The 26,924-nt window shown below is 45.2% G+C and overlaps 2 protein-coding genes across 17 annotated transcripts in view; both read right to left on the bottom strand.

The window, feature by feature from the left end:
* Positions 1-1,303: 1,303 nt before the first annotated feature.
* On the bottom strand, positions 1,304-9,228 carry LOC102074899 (M-phase inducer phosphatase 2). Of its 10 annotated transcripts, none has more exons than XM_074532517.1 (14): positions 7,061-9,228; positions 6,816-6,928; positions 6,483-6,528; positions 6,255-6,296; positions 5,807-5,843; positions 5,603-5,692; positions 5,375-5,494; positions 5,045-5,146; positions 4,718-4,891; positions 4,509-4,604; positions 4,119-4,181; positions 3,926-4,024; positions 3,307-3,440; positions 1,304-2,233 (listed from the first exon to the last, which is right to left on the bottom strand). In XM_074532517.1, exons 1-14 carry the CDS (start codon positions 7,162-7,164, stop codon positions 1,969-1,971), a joined length of 1,485 nt encoding a protein of 494 aa, XP_074388618.1. In that variant the 5' UTR covers positions 7,165-9,228; the 3' UTR covers positions 1,304-1,968. The 10 variants fall into 10 exon arrangements, with proteins under 10 accessions (XP_074388618.1, XP_074388619.1, XP_074388620.1 ...); XM_074532518.1 differs by having other exon boundaries at positions 5,603-5,695; positions 5,807-5,840; XM_074532519.1 differs by having other exon boundaries at positions 5,807-5,840.
* Positions 9,229-9,380: 152 nt separating this feature from the next.
* The window catches only part of CAST (calpastatin), a 54,110-nt gene continuing 36,566 nt past the window's right edge, over positions 9,381-26,924 (bottom strand). For 6 of the 7 annotated variants that reach the window (XM_014270104.3, XM_014270105.3, XM_074532507.1 and 3 more), the window contains 21 exons: positions 26,612-26,692; positions 26,468-26,521; positions 25,769-25,864; positions 25,528-25,623; positions 24,731-24,829; positions 23,478-23,561; positions 22,733-22,780; positions 20,591-20,695; positions 20,199-20,294; positions 19,608-19,709; positions 18,549-18,632; positions 17,967-18,014; positions 17,721-17,816; positions 17,059-17,157; positions 16,201-16,302; positions 15,073-15,165; positions 14,602-14,655; positions 14,081-14,170; positions 12,233-12,312; positions 11,066-11,132; positions 9,381-10,559 (listed from right to left, as the gene is read on the bottom strand). In XM_014270104.3, the coding sequence (XP_014125579.2) occupies positions 11,075-11,132; positions 12,233-12,312; positions 14,081-14,170; positions 14,602-14,655; positions 15,073-15,165; positions 16,201-16,302; positions 17,059-17,157; positions 17,721-17,816; positions 17,967-18,014; positions 18,549-18,632; positions 19,608-19,709; positions 20,199-20,294; positions 20,591-20,695; positions 22,733-22,780; positions 23,478-23,561; positions 24,731-24,829; positions 25,528-25,623; positions 25,769-25,864; positions 26,468-26,521; positions 26,612-26,692 (1,665 nt within the window). In that variant the 3' untranslated portion in view covers positions 9,381-10,559; positions 11,066-11,074. The remainder of the gene's footprint in view (positions 10,560-11,065; positions 11,133-12,232; positions 12,313-14,080; positions 14,171-14,601; positions 14,656-15,072; positions 15,166-16,200; positions 16,303-17,058; positions 17,158-17,720; positions 17,817-17,966; positions 18,015-18,548; positions 18,633-19,607; positions 19,710-20,198; positions 20,295-20,590; positions 20,696-22,732; positions 22,781-23,477; positions 23,562-24,730; positions 24,830-25,527; positions 25,624-25,768; positions 25,865-26,467; positions 26,522-26,611; positions 26,693-26,924) is intronic. The other variant, XM_074532508.1, reaches the window with a different exon arrangement.

Raw genomic sequence — 26,924 nt, 5'->3', positions numbered from 1 at the left:
CAGCCCTTTGCTGGATTGTTAGAGGCCTAGAACAGATGTAAAAAAGAACAGTGGAGGAAAAAAGAACAGAGGAGGGAAAAAATATCACTATTTCCTTTCAGAGAGTTGTATCAGCCTCCAGTTGTAACAGTAGGAGCAGCATTGCTGTGGGGCTTCCAAATCCAGGGGCTGCTGTGTGTCCCTGCATGCTGTGGGAAGCAGTTGTACACTGCCAGGATGTTAAATTAGATTTCCTAATGAGCTCTGAGCTGCCAGGGAGATCCAGCAGTCCCAGAAAACTCAATTTGCAAGGATCTGCAGCAGAATGAGCAGGTCTGGTTTGGTTTCCTGATCATGCATAGGGTAAAGAGTGGGCCAGAATAATAAGTACAGGTCAAATGCAATTATTTATGGAGGATTTTACAGAGCTGGGCCTAACACTCTGTGGCTGCAGGTCCACGAGGGCAGCCTAAAACCTTTGCAGGTGGCTTTTATAACTGTGCCCTCCTGTCTGTGCTGGGACAAGAGTAACACACAGAAAGTTTGCTCCTCAGCGTTGGTCTGAGCACAGCACCCTGCAGGGAAATCCCTCTTGCTGGCAGCCCACGATGAAAATTCCTTCCTGGCTTCTTTGTGACGCTCCTCAGATAAACACTCAGCAAGTTTCAGGGAATTTGCATTTGCTGTCATGCTGTTTCCATGCCAAAGTTACTCAGCAGCCTGTTTAAAATGGGGCTATGACGAAGCATTACCATACCCATTGGTTTTATTTGCTGTTTAGTTGTTGTGTATTCCACAGCCACGTCACAACGGGTATCAGTGTAGATTGTATTTGCCATTTCTTGTGGTGTTAAATTCCTCTCTGTAATGAAAAATTACTTAGTGATACAATATTATGATCATTATTTTATGGCAGCTGGAGAGGACCAAAGCCCACTGAAGCTTTAGCATATAAAAATTCCTGGAGAAAGAGTTACGTTTTGTGTTTTGTTACTATGACATAGATCCATACCAAAGCAGGTGCCATGGATACCAAAGCGCCTAGGAACATGTAAACCAGAAGGTCAAACTTTTAGCATTTCAAGGGAAATGTAAAAGATATCAGCAATTAAATGAATAGCCCTTCCTATTTACAAGTGAGGGAATGTATTGTGTGACAGCCTAACTGTTGTGGCAACCCTTTATATAAAGTTAATTTGCTTTGATATTATTTTTTATTCCCCCAGAATGTTTTAACAGATCATTGAGAATTGTTTCTCAGAATCTGAGGGGTTGATGCTCCTGAGTGCCCTGATGAGCCCTGACCCCAAACTGGAGAGCTCAGGAGTCGGGTTTGTTCTCCTGCAAGAAGAATTTATTAACAGAGACTGGAACAAACAGCCCCAACGACAGACAAACGCAAAAATATTCATAACAGTCAGCACAAAAGTGTTTATAAAGTATATTGTTATAATGAACAAACAAACAAATAAGTAAATATACCAATATACCAAATATACCAATATACCCAATAAGCAAATATACCAAAAACCAAAATTTCATAGCAATAAACACAAAAATATTTATAATGAACAAACAAACAAATAAGCAAATAGCCAATACCCAAAACCTAGTATATCTATACAAAATATATCAATATACCAATTATAACAATAACCAATACATCAATAACCAAAATTTCATAGCAATAAACACAAAAATATTTATAACAGGTAACACAAAAATATTTATAACAAGTAACACAAAATATTTATAACAATAAACACAAAAATATTTATAACAATAAACGAACAATTATACCAACAACAAAAAAAGCATAACAACAAACACAAAATATTTATAACTACAAACAAACTATTATACCAACAACCAAAAAAAGCATAATAAACACAAAACTATTTATAACAAGCAACACAAAAATATTTATAACGATAAACAAACAAATAATTATACCAACAACCAAAAATTCATAACAAACACAAAAAATATTTATAACAATAGACAAAAAATATTTATAGCAACAAACAAACACAAACCCAATCCTAACACTAAATACCACCCCAAGCTCGTGCCATAAGCCAGCCCAAGCTGAGGTGCATCCCCATCCCACAGTCCTGGCTCCGGCGCTCTCCCGGCGCGCTCAGAGGATGGAGAGCGCCCGCCGCCCGCGCCGGCTCTGCCCGCGGAACCTGCGCAGCTCCTCCCTGAACGCCGGGTGCTCCATGGGCCGATAGTCCCGGGGCTCGCAGTGTCCCTGCAACGCACAGCTCCATCATCCCCTCCCATGGCAGGGAAGATGCCCAGAGCCGCCCCTCCCCACTGCCCTGTGCCCCCCATCCATGCATCCATGCATCCATCCATGCATCCATCCATCATCCATCCATCCATGCATGCATCCATGCATCCATCCATCCATCCATCCATCCATCCATCCATCCATCCATCCATCTATCCCCTCCCAATTCCTGCCCTTCTGCCCCCATGGGGACACCGGCAGGCAGGCAGGAACTCACCGGGAACTGCCAGAAGAACTCGCGGTACCCTCCCTTCAGGACGTAGAGCTCGGGGTAGTGCAGCCGCGGGTACTTGTGGCAGGAGCGATCCCTGTCCCGCAGGAATTTGCACCTGTGGCCGGGCAAAGCCCATGGCATCAGCCCCGGCTGGGGGTCCCTCACTCACTATCCTGTCTCGGCTGTTGAAATGGCCTGGTAAGGCTCTGGATGGCCTTGAGGCAGCCCATGCTCAAAAGGACGAAAGGAGTCCTCAGGTTTTTCAGTTCTTCAGAGTTGTTTATTAATTCTTATCTACAGTGTTGTCTCCCGGCCCGACAGAGGTCCGCACAGCAAGTCAGCCATGGGCACACTGACCTCCCTCGGGGCGGCCGCTTATTTTTATACCAAAAACTACGTGTAGGATATTTACCTTTTCCTCCCAATACCTTTCACTCTTATTGACAAGTGCAAATTCAGTAAGAACCAATCTCAAAGTGCCACCATCACCATCAAAGATGGATGACAAGAAGAAGGACAGGACACGCCCTAATTCCTCCATCTTGGCTCCTAGAACCCCCCTGTACCGAGATTCTAAAACCTGTGTTTTCACTCTGTAATTAATCTATCCCTTCACCACTTATCCCCGTGTGATCCTCTCATCCTCATACAGGTGTTACATCCTGTGCAGGATCAAAGTCTAGCCACCAAGCACTTCTGGTCGCATTCCAGGACTTCCGAGCCCCCCAAGGGTTGTCTCGGCTACTCTGGACATCAGGAATGATGTGCGGAATTCCCACAACTCACCCCTGTGCCCCCTCCCCATGCCCTCACTCACATTTTGGGCCCCCGCTCAATGGAGAACTCGCAGTGGAAGATGAGGATCACCCTCTTGCTGGCGTCCTGGGGCACGATGGGGCGCTCCAGCAGGAATTCCTCCACGTCTCGCTGCAGCGGCAGGTTGACAGCACCCTGGGGAGGGACACCCGGTGTCTTTTTCCCCTCTTTCTCCAACCTCATTTTCTCCATGGACCCAAGAACATTACCCCCCAGCCTCCCCCACCGTCATGCTCCTCTTTCCATGTGGGAATCAACCCTCTGTGGGGCAGCTTGGTGCTTTTCAGGGGCTGCCCCATCCCTCTGGGTGGCTTGGGACCCTTCATGGGAGGCTGCTCAACCCCCAGAGGGGCTCTGGAGGGGCTGCTGCACTCCTCTCTGGGAGCTCAGCATTTTGGGGGGGCTGCTTCACTCCTCTCTGGGAGCTCAGCATATTTGTGGGAGCTGCTTAATCTCTCGGAGGGTACCCAACAGATCCCAGGGCCTCCTGAATGTCTCCCCTGTTGTCTCCACATCTGAATCCCTGTTGTCTCCGGGATGGGCTCAGCACCTCTGGGGCTGGTTGGAGGTCGGACACCCCCATTTTCTCCCAGCCCCGGGGCCACGGGGGGGGTTCTGACCTTGACGTGGCCGCCCTCGTACTCGTAGGGGTACCGGCAATCCACGACGACGCTGCTCCCGATGAAGCTGCTGTAGCGTCCCGACAGCACCGCCGCCAGCTGCGGGGGGACCGGGTCACCAAGAGGGGACACACGGGGCTGGGGAGAGGCAGGCGGCCCCTCGGGGGCTGCGGAAGGGCGGCCGTCCTCTTACCGTGCCAGGGGAGATGTACTTCAGGCCCGGGTCCTTGCCCTCCACCGTGGGCAGGAGGTGAGGCTGGAGGAGACACAGCCTGGGCTCAGCTCTGTCCCAGGGGGTGGCACTGTCTCCCCAGCCCAGGAGCAGCCCGTGGCCGGTTCTGCAGCCCCGGGAGGGGAAGGGACAGACAAACGTGCCTGTGGCACGGAGTAGAGGAGCAGTGAGGGGGCTCTTCACTCCGTGCAAGGTCACAGCCCCAAGGCCCCGTGTCCCCAAGCAAGGGCCACCAGCTGGCTTTGGGCTCTCCGTGGCGGCACTGTGGGGCTCCGATGATGGTCCCTGCTCTGATGATGGCCCCTGCAGTGCCCCCGGAGCTGCCCCATCCTGGAGAAGTCCTTCCCCTACCTTGGAGAAGTCCCCAATGAGCTCCTGGTCATCGCTGGACAGCAGGTTCTCGATCTCCTGGAGCTGGGCAGACCCGCAGGGCTCCAGCCACGCTCCCTGCGGAGGCACCGATCAGAGATAGCCCCAGATGTCACCAGGGGCTCTGGCACAGTGTCCCAGCGCTGCCGGGGACACGCTGGCTCTGCCCCCACACCTTCCCCATCACCCACCGGCTCCAGCGACGCCTCCTGCTCAGGGCTGCCGGCTGCCCTGCTCTGCCGCTGGGCATTGGCAGGGCTGTCCCTGTCCCAGGGGAGTCCCCGCTTCGGGAGGGGCCCGGCGACACTGCGGGGCACCGAGGGCGAGAGGAAGAGCCGCCGGCGGTGGCCACGCTTGCCCGGGCGCTGTGGGGAGAGCCCGCGCTGCTGCCTGGGGGGTCTGGCAAGCTCTCCAGGGCTGGGGCTGCTCACCGAGCTGCCCCCAGCCCAGGGACCCCCCTTCGGAGCCCCCAGGAGGGGACTGTGGAGCTCCATCCACTGCCAAAGGTGGCCACGTACCAGCTTTGCCTCCTCCTTCTTCGTCACCGGCGTGGTCAGCGGCTTCTCCATGGCCTGGGGCGGCGGCAGCTGGGGGAACTTTGGGAAAAAGCAGAGGAGATCCTGGAGGGGATTCCAGCTGCTTCCCACCCTCCGTTAGGGACGGGTACCGTAGCCCAGGTCCATCCACCTCCCAGTGCCTCGCAGCTTTGGAGCCAGCGTGTCCCCATGAGCCCCCAGCCCGCCCATCTCCCGCACGCACACGCCTCCAGGGCAGGCTGGAGCGGCGCATGCCACTTTTCCCATGATCAGCCATCCGTGCTTCCTCCCGATCGCTCCAGCCTCTCTCACCTGCATTGCTGGAGCGCCGCAGGGGCTCTTGGCAAGGAGATCTCTCCTGGCAGCGTCGTGGCCGGCAGGCAGGCGGCTCCGCTGGCCCAGCCTCTGCAGCTTCTTGGGGACAAAACCTTCCTGCAGCGGGGGGGACACGGCGTCAGCACGGCTGTGTCCCCTCCCTGACCCCCCCCCCAGCACCCGTGTCCCCTCCCTGACCCCCCCCGGTGTCACTGCGCCCCTCACCTCATCCTCGGGCTGGCTCTGGCGCACTCTGTCCCTGCGCACCTGGAGCTGGGAGATGTCCTTCAGCACCGGGCTGGCTTCCAGCTGGCGCTGCTGCGGGACAGCCGCGGGGTGAGCGGTGCTGCACGGCCCTGTCCCCTCTCCTGGCTCCATCCTCCTCGCCCCGGCTCGGCCGGACACCCGGCAGGGTCCTGCAGCACTCACCGGCATGGAGCTGATCCTCTGGTGGAGGAGCTTCCTGCTGCAAGAGCCGGGAAAGGAAAGCGTCGAATGACTCCAGGTGTCCCTGATCGCTGTGTCCCACTCCTCTGCCATTGTCACCTCTGTTCCCGATGAGCTCAGGGTGGGGTAAGACCTCCCCAGGGCTGTCACAGCTTCCCAAAGGGACCTGGGGCAACAGCACGTCCAGGCACGGAGAGAACATCGATGGCCTGAGTGGGACCCCAGGAGGGACACGGGGACAGCCTGGCCTTTGGGATAGCCTGGGCATAGCCTGGCTTTTGGGAATGGGACAGGGATAGCCTGGACATGGGGACAGCCTGGGCACAGGGACAGCCTGGCTTTTGGGACAGGGACAGGGACAGGGACAGCCCGAGTTCGAGGACAGCCTGGTATTGATGTCCTGCCGCAAGGACAGAGCCCCCTGACGTACTCTTTGAGAGCTCTCCCAAATTCCGCGATGGTTTTCTGGAAGCTACGGGGAGAGCAGAGATGGGATTTACGGGTGTTCCATCCGCGTCCCCCACCAGGTTGTCACCCCCAGACACAGACTGGAGGTCACAGCAGGGTGCACAGGCCCTGCTGCTCGGGAGCGGCGGGGCAGGGACAGCGGCTGTCTGTCTGTCTGTCCCCGGGGGGACACGGGGATGGCGCCACTCACTCTTCCTGCGCGGGGCTCTGCTGCGTGTGGGACTCCGGCCGCGATCCTGCGGGGAACAAGGCACAGGGTGTGGGGATGGGGCCCCACCCCGGGGCAGGATGGGGCCGGGCCGGGAGCCGCGGGTGGCAGCGCCGTTGGGAGCAGCGGTGCCGCACGGAATGTCGCGTGTCCCCAGCGGAGCGGTTCCCGCCTGAGCCCCGGGCACGGGCTCCTGCCCAACGCCCCCCAGGAGCTGCCCCGCCGCCACCCCCATGGCCAAGCCCTGCCGGACACCCCCGACCCCCCCGCGACACCCTCGGCACAGCCGTGGGGCGCAGCGGCCGCGCCCCTCACCTGCATCCCTGGGCTGCCAGCAGTCCCGGGGACGGGCACGGTCCGAGGCCAGCGGCTCCGGGGCCAGCGAGTGCCACAGCCGCCCGTGTCCCCTCCTCGGGGTGTCCCGGAACCTGCGGGCGGTCGGACGGGGAAGTGTCAGTGCCCCGGGAACGAGAGCATCCCAAAAACGTCCTTTAGTGTCCCATGTCCCATCCGGGGTGTCCCTGGGCAAAGCCAGCCCGGCTCCCCCGGTCACCCCTCACCTGTGCGGGCTCTCAGCCCCGTCCGGCGGCAGCGGCGGCAGCGGGGCCGTGCCCCGGGAGGGCAGCGGGGACACGGGCAGCCCGCGGGCGCCGCGCAGGGACATGGCCCGGGCGAGCGAGGGCCGAGCTCCGGCAAACGAGTGGCGACAGCGGACAAGGAGGTGACAAGGAGTGAGAGGTGAAAAGAGATGACGGGTGAGAGGTGGCGTGGTAAGAGGCGATAAGAGGCGATAAAAGGTGACCAGCGGTGACCAAAGATGGCCAGAAGTGACCAGAGGTGACCAAAGCTGACCAAGGGTGACCAGAGTTGTCCAGAGGTGACCAAAGGTGACCGAAGGTGGCCAGAGGTGACCAAAGGTGACCAGTGGTGACCAAAGGTGACCAGAGGTGACTAAAGGTGACCAGAGGTGGTCAGAGGTGACCAAAGCTCAGCAAAGGTGACCAAAGGTGACCAAAGGTGGCCAGAGGTGACCAAAGGTGATCAGAGGTGACCGGAGCTGACAGGTGGCACCGCTCCGCTCCTGTTTACAGCAGTAACAGCAATAACAACAACAGCGCCACCCGCAGCCAATGGGAGGCCGCGGCGGGCGCGAGGCGGCGCCGCCGGCCAATGGGAGGTGCGCGGAGCGCTTGGGGGCGGAGCCGCAGCCGAGGGGGGCGGTTTCAGAGCGGGAAAGGGGGCGTGGTCACATGGGGAGGCGGGGCCAGTGGAGAAGGGGCGGGGCCAATGGGGAAAGGGGCGGGGCCAGTGGAAAGGGGCGTGGCCGGAGCGTGACACTGCAGGGAACGCTCGGGCAGCCCTGGTGGCTCTCGTGTGTCACCGGCAGGGCCATGGAATGCTGGCTTTTATCCACCCCTGACAGCCGGTGCCACATCCAGTCCCAAGAAAGCAAGGCTGAAACCCTGGAGGTTTTTAGTAGTGGAGTTTCTGTTTTTCAAGGCTCACTTGCTCCGTTTTCCTGCTGAAAACTCTTATTTTTGTATTAAACTTAACTCAAATCTGTTAATTGGCACTTGTGCTTGTGGGCACTTGATTTCTTTGCTCTTGCAAACGTGCCCTTGACATTGAGTCCCTGGTGTTTATTATTTCCTGTGTGGTTCCAGCCTGTCTCAGTTTCCTCATGGATGTGCCCAAACAGTTGGAATTTTAACAGAGGTAAAGACTGAAGAGGGAAAAAAAAAAAAAATCATAATCTAGAATTAATCCCAAGCATTTGACTTGACTATGCCTCCCTTTTCTCCCACCTGGAGATCAAGCCTGCCCAAGGAGTCCAAACCCACTCCATGGGAGTTGGGAAGTCACCCTGTTGCATTGCAGAGAGCCAGCAGCTCTTACAAAACCCTGCAGAAAGCACCACTTCCTCCTGCTCACGCCAAATTCCATGTGTTTTTAAATAAAACATATATTTATGTATAAATCAGGAATTCTGAGAAACCTCTGCATCACGCCAGTGACATTTTGTGCTATTCAAGCATTGTCAACTGCTGTTTTTAAAACATCTTAAGAGCTTTACGGAGAATTTGACAAAAACTCAAATTGCAGGTGATTTTTCTGAAAGGTCTTTTTTTGACCCCCTTTTGTGCATTCATTTCTTTTGTGAGCAGTAAATGGCATTTCTGCTTTCTGCTTTTAACTTCTCAGTTCTGAGGGAAAAATTAGGCGGCCTTCCCGGTACCCCAGGAACTCCCTCCCCAACTTTTAATTTTGGATGTGCACTGCAGCCCTCCTACATAAGAGATGGAACCTCACACACAGGTATTTCAGGACATGTCAATTTACCTGGCCACAAACAATTTCAGTGAATTGCATCTTGCTCTTCCAGCTGCCTCCCAGCACAGCAGCAGTCAAAAAGTTAGATTTGCTCTTGGTCAGCTACGATGCAGCTTTGAAATGCAAAGGAAAAGGGGCAAAAAAAAAAAAAAAAAAGTAGCAGGGTCTTGCTGAGCTTGTGAAGGCTTTCCTGGAGTCACCAACATGGAAAGTTTCTCCAAAATGTAAAGGAAGATGGATTGGGCAGTGGAAGGGGCTGTCCAGGGCGGTGGTGGAGTTGCAGGAGGTGTTTAAGAAAAGGCTGGATGTGGCACCAAGTGCCATGGTGCGGTTGACGAGCTGGTGTTCAGTCATAGCTTGGACCTCATGATCTCAAAGGTCTTTCCCAACCTAGCTGATTCTGCAATTCTGTATTTTGCCTTTTTTTTTTTTTAAATGTTAGATTCAATTTTAATATGCCAACATTTGTGAGGGTTTTTTAAATTATTCCTAGGCTTTCTCCTGCCTGAGAGCAGCGGTGATGAATGAAAAGCCAGGAAGGGCACAGCGCATCCTTAAAAACTTTATTGGAGCGGCACGGTGCAGACTGCAAGTACAGTCACGAGTCTGAATATCCCCAACTTCAGTGCCTGCGCCATCCCTGCCGCAGAGCCCAGGCTGTGCTGCCAGGGCAGGGCTGTGCAGGACTCAGGATGAGCAGAAGGGTGTTCTGCAGGGCAGGGAGGCGGAGGAAAGCCCACGGAGGCCCGTGAGAGGCGCCTGGCCGTGCCTGTCCTCGCAGGGAACAGCAGGAGCAGGGCTTGGCTCCCTGCAGCAAACACCTTCAGCCCCATCCCTGTGTTCCCTGATGGAGTGCCAGGAACAGGAGGACTGGAAAACAGTGCAAAATAAGGTAAAAAGGAGCCTGACCCTGGAGCTGAGCTTTGATCGCTGCTGGGGGACTTGAGCCCCTCCTTTCCTTCCCCACCCTCTGTGTTACATTTGTGATTTGTCCAGTCCAGGAGACTCCTGAAATTATGAGATAACAGTACAGATACGATTGGAAATAATGGTAATAATAATAATTAGGAAAAAAAAAAAAGAAGTCCTGCCCTAGTGTGTTTTAACTACTGCTAAAGGCAGCATCCCAAATACCTGCTTGATGTCCAGACGTGCTGGAAGAAGCGGCTAATCCCCAATTTCTCACTCTTTAGCCACCCCACAGCTGGCCTGCAGCTTCCCACCAGGAGCTGGCCTGAGCAGAAGGCTGCACAGCCCAGCTGAGGGTAACAAGAGCTCACTATATTCCAGAACACTTAATGCATCCACTGCAACGTTAAAAAATGCTAGCACATATGAACTCTTCAGAGATTTACAGGCACTATGTGAAGATTATGTGCAAAAGTCTGCAGACATTTTTTTCTCTTTCTTCTTTTTTTTTTTTTTTTGGCATAGCTCTTCATTGATGCAATATATTTCCTGCAAATAGAAAGCATTCTTTCCCCCTGAATGCTGAAGGAAATTACAACTAAGTCAGACTGTGTAAGACCTAATAAACTGAATTGCTGGGGGAAAGAAACAAACCTGAGTCTACTACTGGGAAAAAAAGAAAAGATGAGGAAAAGTCCAGCAAGTATCACTGTACAAAAACCACCCAGAATAACTATGTGCTTTTGCCATCAGCTTTTGTTCTTCAGGAATAATCATCCACCCACAGAAAGAAGACATTTTACACGATGCAGCAGGATCCTGGTGGGGGGAGAAAACAAAACAAAACAAAACAAAACAAAATAAAGTCAGAGTGCTCATCTTCTGTTAATTGGAAATAAAACTCACAATGTAAATCTGGGAAGAATTATGGGAACTAAGCCTCCAGATGGGTCCAGAGCAGAGGTAATGACACAAGGTCAGTACCCTAAAGATCAAAGCTCCCAGCTGAGATGTGCTTGATCCTCATTACTCTGTGAAAATGTCTTAGGGAAGCAGCATGTTACACCTTGGAATGCTTGGAATTCCAGGCTAAACGAGTTTAGCTGCATGAAGTAGTTCTGTACAAACTGAAAGGATAAAGGGTGTGAAAAACCTTTCCTGCCTGGCAACCCTGAAGTGCATAGTCATCCCAAGCATTTTGATTTCGTAGTAGTTTTAACCATGCCTTGGTTTGCTTCAAGGACTGCTAGCAAAACTCAGCTTTAATTCACAAGCATGAAATTGTCTTTGTGGTAGCCCAGGGAGCAGGGAAGAAGAAATCTCACCTGGTTAGGTTAACGTTTAGCTTGCTTTCTGCTTCTCAGATTTGCTGCTGGAGGACTGTCCCTTTGCCTGAGGAGAGGATGAGACAATCAGAAACTGAACCAAGTTAAAACCTGAAATCAGGCTTTAGCAGACTCACAGCTCAGACATAAATACAAACCGCACCTGAAATACAGATAGTTTAGCAAGAGTATTGGTGAGTCCTGCTGTGTACAGATATTTTCACCTTGTCACCATCAATTGCTTTCTTTCAGACAGAGTGGGTTGTGCCTGACCTCGTCATTCCCTGTTCCTAAACACCCTTTTACCCACACCAGTGATCAGGCCACAGCTCAGAACATCCTCCTGAAGAGGAGATAAAGACACCCCTCAGTTTGACACTGAGAGCTGCCAGTCAGTTCTGGGCTCTCAAAAAAAGGCACCTGTGATGATTTAATAATAACAACAATCAGAAATCTCATCACTGACATGTGAAATGTAGAACTCCCAGAGCAGATGCAATCATCTGATTCAGGCATCTACTGCACATACCCTCTGTGAGAACAACATGATGGAACAAGCTTCACCCTGACCTGAATCAATTTTCTCTACTTCTGGATAAAAAAAGGCAAACAACTCTTTTTACCTTCCCCTTCTCCCCTCTTTTTTTCCCATTTTTTTTTAATAAAAACAGATGCCTGCCTTTCTCCACCATGTTCATTCATACTTTTTAAATGAAAATATGTAGATCTTAACTAATTAAAAAAAAAATTATGATAGTAACTTGGGAACCTGGCTGTGGTTGTTGGAGTACTTTTTAATCACTTTTGGGATGCTGTTACTTAAAACTGTCAAGAAATGAGAGAAATGGCAGGGATCCTGCCCAAGGCAGCTACAGATATGCACTCTTAGATCTACAAATCTGGGAAGGAGAAGCCTGGGGAGCACTGAACAAGCCTCTCAGAGGACAACACTCTGTCTGAAATATACATATATTTTTGCCCCTGTTTATTTCCCTTGAAATAGAAAGGGGCCTTTCTCCTATGTACATGTTTACAAAAATGGATCAAATTCAACATATTGATTTAAAACTCCCCCGAAAATAACAACCCTGTAATTTGAGCCCAAAATCCAGCTGCCCCCCTGCCCCTCTTGTATGACTGCCCATACTTCCATAAATGTGTTTGTACCGTTTTAGGGTCTCTGGGCTTTCCTTTGTCCTTTGAGCTTGGTTTAGTGGTCGTAGATTCCTTTCCACTTTTGTCCTACACTCCAAAGAAAAAAAATAATTACAGTTACAAGGAGAATAGAGCACTGGTGCCTCCTGCTTTGACATCTGCCAAAACACAATCTTTTGAGTGGGTCTGGCAGCAGCACAGGCCGTGCTGACAGGAGACTACATCAGAAAAACCTGGTAGAGATGGGCAGATTTTGCCTTTATCACCACGCAGTAATGCTGCAGCAGCAGATTTAGCCCTGGATTTCACAAGCAGAGGAAGCAGGACTTGAAACACCAGTGGTCCCACCTTCCGCTGCCTGAGGGAAGCACTGCAGTGGCCAGCAGAGCTCTTTGGAAACAGCTCTTTGCTCCCAGGAATTCAGCTGATTTCAAAGCTGCTGCTCCTTTTCTCAGTTGCAGGGCCTCTCCAGTCCATTCCTTCTCACAGAATCACAGAAATTCTAGGTTGGAAGAGACCTTTAAGATCATCGAGTCCAACCCATGTTCTAACACCTCAACTAGATCATGGCACCAAGTGCCACATCCAGTCTTTTTTTAAACTCTTCGAGGGATGGCAACTCTACCACCTCCCTGGGTAGATGATTCCAGTATTTGACCACTCTTTCTGTAAAATACTTCCTCCTTAATTCTAGCCTGTATGTCCCTTGGCGCAGCTTGAGACTGTGTCCTCTTGTTCTGTCTGTTGTTGCCCAGAGAAAGAGACCGACCCCCAGCTCACCACAGCCACCCTTCAGGAAGTTGAAGAGAGTGATAAGGTCACCCCTGAGTCTCCTTTTCTCCAGGCTGAACAACCCCAGCTCCCTCAGTCGTTCTTCATATGGCTTGTGTTCTAAGCCCCTCACCAGCCTCGTTGCTCTCCTTTGGACACGCTCAAGCATCTCAACGTCCCTCCTAAAGTGAGGGGCCCAGAACTGGACGCAATACTCCAGGTGAGGCCTCACCAGTGCCGAGTACAGGGGAAGAATGACCTCCCTGCTCCTGCTGGCCACACCGTTCCTGATACTGGCCAGGATGCCATTGGCCTTCTTGGCCACCTGGGCACACTGCTGGCTCATGTTCAGCCGACTGTCAACCAGCACCCCCAGGTCCCTTTCCACCTGAGCACTGTCCAGCCACACCGTTCCTAGCTTATATCATTGCAGGGGGTTATTGTGGCCAAAGTGCAGGACTCAGCACTTGAACTTATTGAACTTCATCCCATTAGATTCTGCCCATCCATCCAACCGTTCCAAGTCCCTCTGCAAAGCCCTCTGTCCCTCTAACAGATCAACACACGTTCCCAGCTTACTGTCATCTGCAAATTTACTAATAAAGGACTCTAAGCCCTCATCCATGTCATCAATAAAAATATTAAATATTCTCCTTTCTTCCTGTCAATTCTACTGTTTTCCCTAACACGTCTGAAAGTATTTCCTGCTCCCTGCTTTTTCTCCCTGCAAAACCCCCTTGGGCTGTCTCCCAACCATTGCTACAGGGTGCCTGCTATCATTGAGCAAAGCTTTCTCTGCCCCTCTGCAGTTTATGAACACTCCTAAAACTGTTACCACATTTCTCTGCTCAACTTACTCCTCCAAGCCTGTCTGAAAGGCTCTAATTACCACAAACAGTCCTTCTTCCAAATATTTAGAACACAAAAATACATCCAACAATATTTAGTACACAGCAAAGTACATCCAACTCCCACTGCAGAAGTGAGACAATCCCTGCATCTGACCAGGCCTCCTGTAAACCTAAAATGAGCTACTGCAAGGAGTGAAAAACTGTTTGTTTTGCAAGTTATTAGCAGAAAATGTCTTACCTTTGAGTGCTGGGGTGTAGCAGGAGCCTTTGCACAAGTATCAAAGTCACCTGATAAGGCATCAATAGCTGCACTGTCATCCGTAGGTTTCTGCAATAATTTTAATTTTGAAGTCACAAAATGTGCAACCCAGCTTCCCAGAGTCAAATTAGTGTTTCAGAAACTAATATCTGGTTTAATTAATTATCCCTTTTGTTGAAGAAAAGCAGCACACCTGAACTCCACACATGTGTTAGAGACATCTATTTGAGGTTCCCAAGAGGCATGATTTCCTGAACATTCATAATGCAGTTGTACATAAAAACTGCATTTATTTGGAAGAGTTACTACTCAAAAAAGTTTTACTGTCCACTACTGTTCCTTTTACTGCCTTCACTTATGAATATTTGCAATTAATCACCCCTTAAGCCTACAGTGACACAACCTGGAAACAAAATTAGAACCCACAGCATGAAAAAACCCACAGAATAAATATCATAAATATAAAAAAAACCCTCAGTAAACCCCAACATAAATGTTACCTTCTTTCCTTTGTGTTTCACGTCATCCTTTGCTGTTGGCTTTGCTGGTTTACTCTTGGGAAGACAAAAAAAGCAGATCCTCACTCATTTTCAACCAGACAGATCAGTTTTAAAATACAAGTATTTACATATGGCACTACTGGGTGTTGTTAAGAGATTGTCAATGAACCTGCACCATTCTGAATGGATTTCTTTAGTAGTTCAAAGTGATTTATTTGTTCAGACTACCCAGTTGAAAAAGAAAAAAACCCCAACAGAACAAGAACACAAGTTTTTTTTTTCCCCTTTTGTTTTTTGACTTATAAGCATGTGAGGACAGAGGTACTCTCGCTGAAGAACATTCCCGTATTTTTTACCATAATTCAGTACAGACACTCACTTATTCCACTTGTAATCCCAAAGAGGACAGACTGGCTCAGACAGACTCAATTTCCACTGTTGCAAATAAAAACTAGGGAAGTTTTTCCTTACCTGCTCACCTGACTCCAGAAGTTTCCGATAGTCAGGTGGAATTGTTTCATCCTTCTCTCCAAGCTTGTCTCTGTGTTCAGATTTAGCCTTTTCCTGAAAGTATTTAATTTTTAAAAAAACTTTATTACTCATGTTAGAAATATTAGCAATCAACAAGTCAGAGGGCATATCAGATTCAGGACAGATATGCTTTTTCACTTTAAAAATTTAAAACTACCGAGAAAACCCCCATGTATTCATTTCACTATGAAATGTGTTTCACGCCTGAAAGTTTTGAAAATCACATTTATTTTTCAACTTATGCTGCTCTGATTTTTGGTAGCAGACCAGGAATGTGCCACACAGAACACCACAGGGAGGTTTTTAAGCAGACTGCTGAAGAACATTTTTGTCTTTCTTAATGCAGACATTTTAGTATCTCTTTTTTCTTTTTTCTCCAGCTAAGATTCCAGCCTAAACTTATTGATAGGCAGCATATGGTCATTTTGATTTTCCCCCGTAATGTACTGTACCTTTGCTATTTCAAATTACAATTTATTACTACTATTATGCAGAAATTTATTTTCTTGTTAGCAGAAGGGCCTTTGTAGGATTTTATGAAAGCCTAAATGAAGACAAAATCAGCAGAAACAAGGAAGTTTAAAAATGTGCCCGATTAAGTGAACTTGTGGTTATAAAAGTCAAAGCTTGACAAAAAGAGGGCCAGAAAATCAATTTTAGAAACCGCGGCCCAAGAAGACACCTGAAAATTGATAATAATGGCAATGAAAAGCACTGAACTAAAAATATTTCAAATCTCCCATAATATTTCAACACTTGCCCTCAAGTGGCTGAAGTATATTAACTAAATCATCATCTTTCTCAGAACACACAGGTAATCCAGAAGACTGAAAAGTGGTTGATATACCTAAGAGCATGGATTTTTTTCTCCAATTACCTTACTCTTAGTCTTAAAATTCCAATGCCATATATTCCTGTGAGCATATGGGAACCATTGTAGATTCTGGGTTTTTTTTTTTTTTTTGTTTTTTTGGGGTTTTTTTTTTTTTTTTTTTTGTTGGTTTGGTTTATTCCCTCCCATCCTTCCTTCTTCCCAAATTGCTTAAGTTTCAGAACGCCTTTTGTTACCTTCACTTTATCTACAACTGGTTTGTTCTCATCAGGGTCAGGTTCCCTCTGTCCCAGAGAATCAGACAGGAGATCCAAGGCTTCATCCATCTCTTTTCCTCCCTAACAAAGCAGAAACACATTTGTGAAAGCACATCTGCTGCAAAAATGATGTAATTCATCAATCTACTGTAAGAACTGGCTAATGAACTGTAGAACTTGAGTGAACAAAGAGCACTCCTAGTGTACTTGCAGTGTAGCAGAACAGATAGGGGAAAAATACAGAATATTTCTGACCTGCAGAAAACATAATTTCAAGAAGGGCTTATGGAATTATCTTGAATGGTTTTCTTTTTTTTTTATATAAATAAGCCTAGCTGCTGTAATGAGAACAGATCTATGAAATAATAGGCAATTGTTGTGTGGCAATTGTTGTTTAGTAGTTACCATGGATTTTGCAATTTTATACAGAATCTGGATAGAAAAAAAGCCCTTAAAGCCAACACAGGCAGGAGGAGCTTTATATTCCCCTCCCAAGCCAGGCTGGGAGCACCAGGGGAAAATCCCTCAGCATGGATCAAAATGTGTGAGCAAAATTACAATAAACACCAGGAAGAAAAGTTCCCTTGGTATTCAAAGGGGGGTCATGGTACTGCCCGTGGAACTCTGTTGAAAATGGAGTGTCCACTCATTATTTTTTCCTCCATTATTTTTTTCCCCAGGGGAACATTTTCCTTCTCTGCAATAGCCATTTTTAGCAATAAATTGTTAAATTCTGCAACAGTCCACACTGGTCACACTGTCCAGATCACGGGGCTGCCTCTCCTCACTACTCAGCCCCTTGTTTTGGGGTAAGAACCTACAGGAGAGGTTTCTTACAGTGGCAGAAGGTGCAGGGGCTGCTGAGTGCACAGAGGAAACCGTAGCAGCAGAGATCACATCCGAGGAACCCGCAGGCTTGGCACCACCCTTGGATTTCTGGAAGAACAAGGCACACAGGGAAACCAGAGAAAAACACTCATTAGACCCAAAGAAACCATCCAAAACACAGCACCCACACAGATGATTTCTAGGATTTAATTTTCTTGAGGAGCTTTGCTTATTTCAGATTGAAACACACCCCCCACACTGTGCAACTGTTCCTCATCTCACTTTGTTCCTCCATCTCAACCACTGGGTTAAACCTCACCACAGGTGAAGTTTAAACATGATTTAACATGACTCCAAAAGATTTAACATGACTCCAAAAGAACTAAGATTTCACCAAGCCATTTAATATTCCCAAAAAACACTTTTAAAATCCTCAGCTGGAAAGCAGTACTCATGCAAGCAACTGGTAAAAAAATATGTCACATAACTAGTTTTTTGTTTGTTTGTTTTTTAAAGTCCTGTTCTTTTATTAACTTACTACAAGAAGTATTTTAAATTTTTAGTGATTGGGTTTCATTTAAGGAACTTTATATGAAGAAAACATAGAAAATGTCATGATTATTCAAACAACTTGAAAATAAAACCAGATTTCAGAAATCTAACATACTCACCTTTAGTACAGTTGATGTAGGTAATGGTGCAGGTGGTGATGGAGAACAGGAGAATCCTTCTGTCAAACCCTCTAAAAGGTCATTTTCACTCATAGGCTGCCATTGGAAAGAAAAAGAAGATTATAAGTCTCTTTATCTCTTAAAAAGGAAGCAGGCAATGTATCCCATTTTTAAACTGAACACTGCTGACTTGTTAAGTAAGTCTTGAATGAAACAGTTATTTGAAATTATCACTTTTTTTTTTACCTGTGACTTCCCTTCTGGTTTTGGTAGGAGTGGTTTTCCATCTTTATCCTATAAAGAAAAAAAATCCCTTGCATTAATCTTTAAACAGCCATGCAATTCAAGCATCCTGGGAGCATTCTCTGAGCAACAGAAAGTGTTACAGGGGACAGGGACATAACCAGCAGCCTCTATGGCATCTACTGCTGCTACTCAAAATGCCACTTAAAACATCCAGGTCCTTGGGGTTTTCTTAACAGCTTTAACCAATCATAATTTAATTATTTCTAACAACTTTAACCAATCATAACTTAATTATTTCTAAATAATTAAGTTATTTCTAAAGTACCAGAAGCTACAGAAAAACTCCAGTGGACAAATCTCAGGATTATTAATCTGCAGGTACCTGCATCTAAACCGTTTGTATGCCCATGCAGGCATCCAATGATAGATGACAGATATTTGTGGGAGCTACAAACCAGAATTTCTAGATATTATAAAAATGGCTGAACCAAAACATCAGTGTTTCAAAATGAAATGGGAGTCTCAGTTTCACCCACACGTTCTGAGGAATGAAAGTAAGAATAAGCACATTAAATAAATTACTTTGGCTTCTGTTAATCTGTACTCTGGAGGAATTGTTTCTTCTTCTTCACCCAGTTTTTTGTGTTGTTTCTTTTTGCTTTTCTCCTGTGAAGGAAAATACAGGAATCACAGTAAGAAAAACAATTACCCATAAAAATTCACATGAGCAAGCTTCCAGCCTTCAGTCCTCTCCGATTCTAATTGGTCTTTCTCATTCAATACAACCACTACATACAAATCTCACAAAAGTTAAAAGAAAGCATTTTCTCATTCCCCTGCCTGTTTCTTCCTCTGTGTATTAGAAGCAGCTTTTCCCATTTCAGTGAAGCTAGCAGAGGTAAGTGAATAGGCAGGGGTCAAAAAAATCAAAAATACCTCTGAGTCTTAATTCTTGACATTTTTGCGAATTCACTCAACAGCTGTTGGGCTGCATGCAAAGGAAGGCTAAAGAGAGAAATCAGTGGCCCACTTCAAAAATTATTATCCCCATACAAGTTATGCTGGGAAAATGCCAACTAAGAGAAAGGACTAAAACCAACTTTAGGAACTTTTGCTCAACAGAATTCCAACTGGGCTGTTTCTGATTCCAGCCAATTCCTCTGGTTTAGGGTGGCACATGGGGGCACTCAGACTGTGCCTATGAACAGCATTCCCTTGGACAGGATTTCAGTGACTTATTTATGGCACCCTATTTAAATATATAAATCCCCAAAGTTTTGTGCATAATTACAAATTTAAACCCCACATCATAAAGTTGTTTCCTTCAGAAAAAGGACCACACTGTGTGCTACCCCTGATGTGCATCTTAATTCTGCTTCAGTTCAGCAGGACACAACAAAATGCAGTTTTCAGAAACTGAGGGAACTACTGCACTGAAATAGTCAGAATTACTAGGAAAATGTACTCATTGTGCTGAAATCCTTCTAGTACTTCCTAAGCAGAACAAAACTGCTTTCAACAGTACATTTTGTTTGTAAAAAAAATGTAATGTCTCCTTTGTTTATGACCTGAGGAAATGGAGTAGTGCTGAAGGTAATTATATCAACAGTCTATTTTTTGAGGTCTGATTTTTTTCTCTACCTTAACTTTGTCCACAGCAGGCTTTTTCTCATCTGGATCAGGCTCTCTCTTTCCCAGGCTACTGGACAAGGCTTCCAGTGCTTCATCTGACACAGGACCAACCTGCACAGGAAAAAACAATTTTTAGTTTGAAGAAACCTGGTTTTGTCTTCTCCTGCAGTCCCTACTAGGTTCACAAACAGCATCCCCTTTAGGGCAGTAAGAGCACAGGACACCACAGAACTATCAGTTTGGCTTCCTCTCTGGGGAAGGTCGCTGACCATTCAGTTTGTGCTTACTTGTATTTTTGGGGTTTTTTTTTTGGTTTTTTTTGTTTTTTTTTTGTTTTTGTAAACCACTCAGCCTTTGTGGGTTACCACAACAGAGGAAGAACATGCAATACTGAAATCCTGACAACTTTATCAAGTGTCTCACAGTTGATAAATACATAAGGCCCCATATAAACATATAAGGCTCCACTTTTCACATTGCCTGAAATCCTCCTTCAGACACTAAATAAGAAAAGGCATTTAGGTAGTAAATGCTCTACCATTCCATAAATGAAACACTGAGTTTTGCTTCAGCTCCAGCTGAAGGGGCTCCACTACTTACTGAAGACACAGGAGCTGCAGACTGCACAGTGCAAGCTGTGGCACGGGGGACCACCTTATCCTCAGCAGCTTTTGCAGAAACAGAACCTGACTGCTTCTGAAACAGAACAATTTACACTGTATTTTAGGGAATATGCTTAGAAAACATAAAATGTGCCAGTTAAAGGGCTTATTTTTTTCTAAATACAGTACTAAATGAGAAAGAAAAGTCTAAATTTAAAGGCTGAAGATGCTTAATGAAGAGCTGAGTGCCAATATTTATGTTCCACTAAAGGCAATGGGAAGGGTAAAGTAGGAAGAGAAGAAAATCGGTTTTTTTAAAAGAACACAACCCATACCCAATCTTAGCAAAACTGTCAGTGTCAGCTTCTCCAGTGAACCAGAAAGACTTACTTTGGATGTGTTGCTGGGCTTTGGTGCTTTGGGTTGTACTGCAGGCTGTGCAGGGCAGGCAAAGTCCTTTGAAAATTCATCAACAAGATCAGATTCACTCATAGGCTGCAAAAAAAATCCAAAAAACAAACAAAAAAGCATGACACAGGTGACTCATTGCCTCTTTTTCAAGAACTGTATTACAGCTACCCATAAAGCAGGAAAACATCTGTAGTTTATACTGAATTAACCTTTCACAATTATGGGCAACAGAACAGAATTAATTTTGCAGAGCATAAAATTAAGAAAAACACACTTCAGAATAAGTTTCTTTGCTACCATAAGCCAATATAATGTAGAGAATTGTACATATAATACAAAACATAATATAGAGAACCAGATATATAATGTTCAAGACAGGGCTACTGGAAAGGAAAACACAACCTCTTAATTAGGAAGAAAAAGCTAATATTTACTAGCAGAACTAGAGCTCCCTGAAAGTTCCCTTAGCCTGTCCACTGACTGCTGACACTCAGTTGTTTTTACTGTGTGTGTTCTGGTGAATAAAAATTCTGTTTTAGTTTTCTGCTGTTTGTGATATATTACAATCTAATGAAGCTATGTGAACTAGGCCTCTGCAATCCATACATGCCTACATCCATATACCTGAAGTTCCTGGGATCCTTCACATTGCTGTTCAAAGCTAAATGTTTAAGTCTTTGCTAGCAGTGATGGCCATTCACCTGCTGCATGGAATTTAACAGCTTAGGAACAGACTCATAATGCATAAAATAATATTTCTGAGAGAGAAATCCCTCCCTCATTCCCTTTCCCTAATTCTTTATCAAGTGTCTCACACTTGATAAAGTCTGAGACACCTGACAAAGACATAAGGCCCCACATAAACACATAAGGCCCCACTTTTCATATTGCCTGAAATCCTCCTTCAGACACTGAATAAGAAAAGGCATTTAGGTAGCAAATTTTATTCACTAAGAGTAATGCCGCTGCTTAAGGCTACACAGAGTGGAGGCCCAAAAAAAGACAAACATCAGCTGAACTCCTGAAGGAAGGACTTTGCCTTCACCAGAAATCGTGGAAGAACAGCGAGTGGCTGATGGTTCCCAGCTATTAGCACAGCTTTTAACACAGCTATCAACACAGCTTTTGGAATTTTGATGATTTTGGTTTTGCTGATATCAATATTAGTGGTGATCCCTGGCAGCAGGGCCTAATTCCCCCCACAGCAGAGCTGCTCCCTTTTCCTCCTCATGACAGGCCTGGCAGGAGTTCCCTTCTGTCCAGCTCTCAAACATCCACCACTCACGACAATCAACATGTCTGAGACCTGAAATAACAATTTTTATAGACTAAAAGTCTGTTTTTTCCAGCACTTTGCCCACACTTTAACCCTGAACATCAGATTTCACTCCAGAAGGGACTCAAACTTGGTCCTGACCTTCATACTCGTTTCAGAAGAGCAGAGATTTCCTGCGCCTTTCCAAATTTTGCAAGATTCCTCAGCTCACAAAGTGGAGCCCTCAGTTTCTTCAGTGCACAGTTCCTTTGCTTTCTTTCTGTGCCTTTAAAACTACTATTTACAGCTGTCTCTTTCAGTATTTTAATCCTCTCTTGCACTTCCTAGGCCATGATGGATACTCTTTACAAAGTCCAGGTTGTTTTTTGCGATTAGGAAAATGACCCCAGCAGCTTTTTTTCCTTCTTTCCAGGAGGAAATATTCCTGTATATAAAGGAATATTCCTTTATTCCCTTATATTTGATCACTAGCAAGAGGAAACGGTCAAGAAAATAAAAGATTTTCCTGCTTCACCTCTCTCTATCCTTAGCAGCTCCAACAGACCTTCATAGAATACTTTATACTAACTCCTCACACAGCCTTTTTTTGAGTCAGCAATAATTTTTGTAAATCTCTCCTGTCCTGAACTTGCTAAATCTTTTCCTTGCATGAGCTCTTCACTCACAGACAAGTGAATTTCAGTAAAATCAACTTCCACCCGATGCTTCTGACCAGCAGGTTTTGTGCAAGGAAGTAAAACACACAAGACCAAGAGACTTACATCATGGTACAGAGAGAAGTGATGACAGAGAGGGAGAAAACAGGATATCTAGCCACACTCCTACAATATTGTCAGTTTTCTAACCTTTGGTTTTTCTTCAGGCTTCGGCAATATTGGTTTTCCATCTTTATCCTAGAAGGAAATTAAATATTATCGACATTTTCCCCTTGTTACAAGACATACCTTACTCCATAATCACCAGCAAAATAAGGTAAAGTAAATCACATACTCAAGAATTAATCAGTGACAGGAATTGCCGAAATGGGGAATTTTTTACATGGCCAGATATGTAGGTCAAAAAAAGCAAATGGGATGTCAGCACATTACAAGAGACCAAAAAGTGTTCTGCTCTTGTTTTGGTTGACTTTGACTCAATCTCCATCACTTTGGGTGACAATCAAAAAAAAAAAAAAAAGCAATTTTCCTATTGGTTCCAAATAATTTCCCACTCTTTTACATCAGTGCTTTAAGGTTACATTACAAAGTGATACCAAAGAGCACTTCTGCAAAAAGATGGATTTCACAAGGCTGAGATTTAATGCCAGAAACACGAAACATCACTTTGGAGAAGGAACGAGTGACTTTGCCATTTGAGATGACTCACTCATCTCATGGATAAGACGAGATCTTTGCCCAGAGTTCCTGGAAAAAACAGTGATACCCACAAAGGGAGATGAGGAAATAAGAAGTACAGGAATCACCAAGGAGAAAGGCATTGATTAAATACTAGTTTAGTTTGTTTTCCCCATGTTCTCTCCCTCTCTGTAATGAAAGAAAATGTCAGGCAGAACGCCCTGCCTGCAAAGCAATGGAGATATGAAAAACTTACCAACTCTGGTGTTAACCTGTACTCTGGAGGTATTGTATCATCACGCTCTCCAGCCTTTTGTTCCTTTTTCTCTTTGGCTTTTGCCTTGAAAAGAAACAATATTAAAAAACCAAACCACTTAAAGAAATTAAAATAAAAGCTCCCTTTACACAACTCCACTATCAGGATTCTTCTGCCTACTGTGTACAAAAGGACTGGCATCAGATGAAGTCATTCTGTGTAGCAAGATACTAAAATCCCCCAATTTATTCCTGTCAAATGCCTCTAGTAATATCATAATGGTTTAAGATTCAATGCCGTATATAAATATGGCTAAATTATTTTCAATCCTAAAAAACTCTAGACAGCATTCAGAACTCTTTGTGGCAGGCACTTTTAGAATTTTTCTGTATACAAAATTGTCAGGTTTTCTTGCACTTCAGCACTCTGATTACAGAACCCATAATTCTGTGTCTTTTTCCATCACTGGCACCAAAACAAAGTTTTTAATTCTCTGGGCCTCATTAATGAAGAAATCATCTGCTAAGTTATCTGAAGGCCCAGACTGACTAAATGTGCAACACAAGAAGCTCTTTTTTAGTCAAAATTTAGCTCAGCAACAGAAGATTTTTTACTATTTCCCCATTGTTTGCTTGGCTAAAAGTGAAGACAGGAAAAAAACTGCTCTAAATATCATTACAGATAGAGTTTGCAAAATTAAAACAAAAAGTTAAAGCTTAACATGCAAACACAGGGTAACTGTTTAAATTCTATCTGTTGGGGAAAAACAAAACTCTCAAAAGACAGTGAAGGAAAGACTCAAATTAGAAAGATAATGGAGTTTGATGAAAAAGGAGCACACACATTGGAAGTCAAAAATCAAACAGCAAATATGTGCAAAATGAAAGCTTGCTATATATTTTATAGAGTGCTGGAGGGAAAAAAAAACTAAAACAGAGCTGTATCTACCTGTGAATGTTTATATGCATATATGTATGTTTGCTTGTATAAGCAAATTACATGCTCATAATTTTCCAGACCACCTTACATGTTCAACTCCACCTGTACCCACTTGGGATTCTGAATGCTTTACATTTTCTTAATCACTGAAGGCTCACACATTCCTTTGGCCTTTGATATCAAAATCACTTTCTGTGGAGACCCTGGGTACAACTTACTTGTTATTTTACACATTTTTCCAGTGTCTAACAAAGAAACTCAGGATTCCACAACCAGAGCCTGGAAGCCAGGGTAAAAAAGGAGTGAGGTGTTACCTCTGACACCTCTACAATAGGGGTAGGATCTTCTTCAGGTTCAGGTTCAGGTCCTCCAAGAGTATCAAGAAGAGCATCCATTGCATCATCTTTCATTTCCTGTATTTTAAGAAAATGTGCAAACCACTTTGTAAATTCTTTAAACTGACATGGGTTTTTACCTCAAATATTTTTATATTGTATACAAAGAAAAGAGCCAGCGTAAGACTGGTCATTTTGGTTTGGCTTTATCCAATTTACTTAACACCAAATAATGTGACAGAATTAGCACAGCTTTAGTTAGATATGAGGCTTTTCTTAAGGAGAGAATGAAAAAAAAAAAAAAGGAACTCAAAACCCCCCCAGAAACCACAGTGCCACAATGTTATTTAACACAACTCTTATGTTCTTTGACTTGGCAAACCGAAAAAGTGTAAGGTCACACTTGCTCTATTCATAGCTAAAAACCAGAAAGTTCATAAACCGTGAGAAAGTTACATCATATCCAAGTTTTAAACACAGATCACAGAGCTAAGAAAGTTTTCCTATAAATGTTTCTACTCTACTTCCTCTAGTGAGAAGAACCACAGTTATTCCTCAGAATCCAGAAGGAAAATCATCTGATACACTAAAGATCTTTAAGGCACAATGGAATCTGGGCAATGGCGTTTCTTGTAATTCCTATCTTTTCTATAATAAAGAGGATTTACAATTGAAAATGAGAATGATGAGCATCTTTATGAGAACAAAAACATATGACAATAGCATATGCCTGTAAATTTTAATTATAAGGTAACCAGTGAAAGGATTATGCATACCTCTTTTGATTTTGTTTTCTTCTCCTTAGGAGGAGCTGAGGTCTTAACTGAACTTGCTGCTTGTGCTTGCACAATTTCTCCTTCTTTATTTGGTTTCTGTGAGCGAGATTAAATTACAGGCAAATTTGCAAATATAGAAAAGAAGCAGGAAATTTTACCTACTTTAAAATGAAATATTATGATAACAGTGTCAGTTTTCCCACACAATAAATGCATGCAGTAGTAAGGAAAGTGTCAGTACCTCTGTCAGATTTGTCTTCTTCTCCTGAGCAGAATCAGCACTGCAGGTGAAGTCGGATGACAGGGCCTCTGCAAGCTCATCATCCGTCATTGGCTTCTGAGCAAGGAATTGCAAACCAAGTTATGACCATGAGAAACTTCAAATATCATCACGGGTCAAGCTTAGTTTACAGCCTAAGTGTGTCCCACAATTACTCACACAGCGACCTCACTGGCACAAGTTCCTGACACAACAGAAAATAAAGGTGCTTGCCCCCACTGGTTGATTCATGTCTCGGATAAGCTTTTATTTTTAGTAAGTCAGACTTCCCAACCAGCAAAATTATGCTGGCTGACAGAAATCTCTGGCCAAGTGTAGAAATACAAGTAGTCTTTGCTGAAGGCATTACAGAGAGACTCCTGCTTGCACAGTATTTCTCCCCTTTGTTATTTGTGTGCCAAATATTTCTGTAAATATTTATTTGAGTCATCTCAGCTTCAGCATTGTGAAAATTCCCACAGATTTATTAAAAACATCCATGTCAAGCTCTATTCATTTTTGTCAGTAGCTAGGTTATTTGGCACCCTATATCCACCTCCCATTGCCTGGGACTTTTGGGAAAGAAGCAACATTTATATTTTCCTAGGAATTCAATGATAACTAAATTATTTTCACCTGGATTACCTTCACCTTCCAGTATATTAAAAAAAAAAGTCTTACTTCATCTTGCTCATTCGGTTTCGGTGGGACCATGTCTTTGCCATATCCTTTGCTCTAAAGTGAGAATTAATTTTGTAGTAAGTGGGAAGCAGAAATATCCAATATTACAGAAACACATGAGGAATGTATTAATTTTTAACTCACCTTCAACAGTTTAACATACTCTGGAGGGAGACTACCTTCCCGTTTGCCCAATTCTTCCAAATATCTTGAATATATATCTTCCTGTGAAAATAATTCCCACATTAATGTTTGTGTACTGCTCTTCATCAGAAATAAATTTCTGATAGAGCCACCTGCAGTGATACCACCAAAATGAAAATGCAAATATTGACTGGGACCCTCTATAGTGTCTTTCAGTACCTACTGTCATGCACATGCCTCCTCACCTGCTTCAACAGAGCTCATCATCCAGCAGAACATTCCCAGATTCCTAATTTAAGCTATTTCAGAGTCT

The sequence above is a fragment of the Zonotrichia albicollis genome, chromosome Z, assembly GCF_047830755.1.
Source record: "Zonotrichia albicollis isolate bZonAlb1 chromosome Z, bZonAlb1.hap1, whole genome shotgun sequence".
Taxonomy (NCBI): Eukaryota; Metazoa; Chordata; class Aves; order Passeriformes; family Passerellidae; genus Zonotrichia; species Zonotrichia albicollis.
This window is presented reverse-complemented; position numbering and strand designations above follow the sequence as displayed.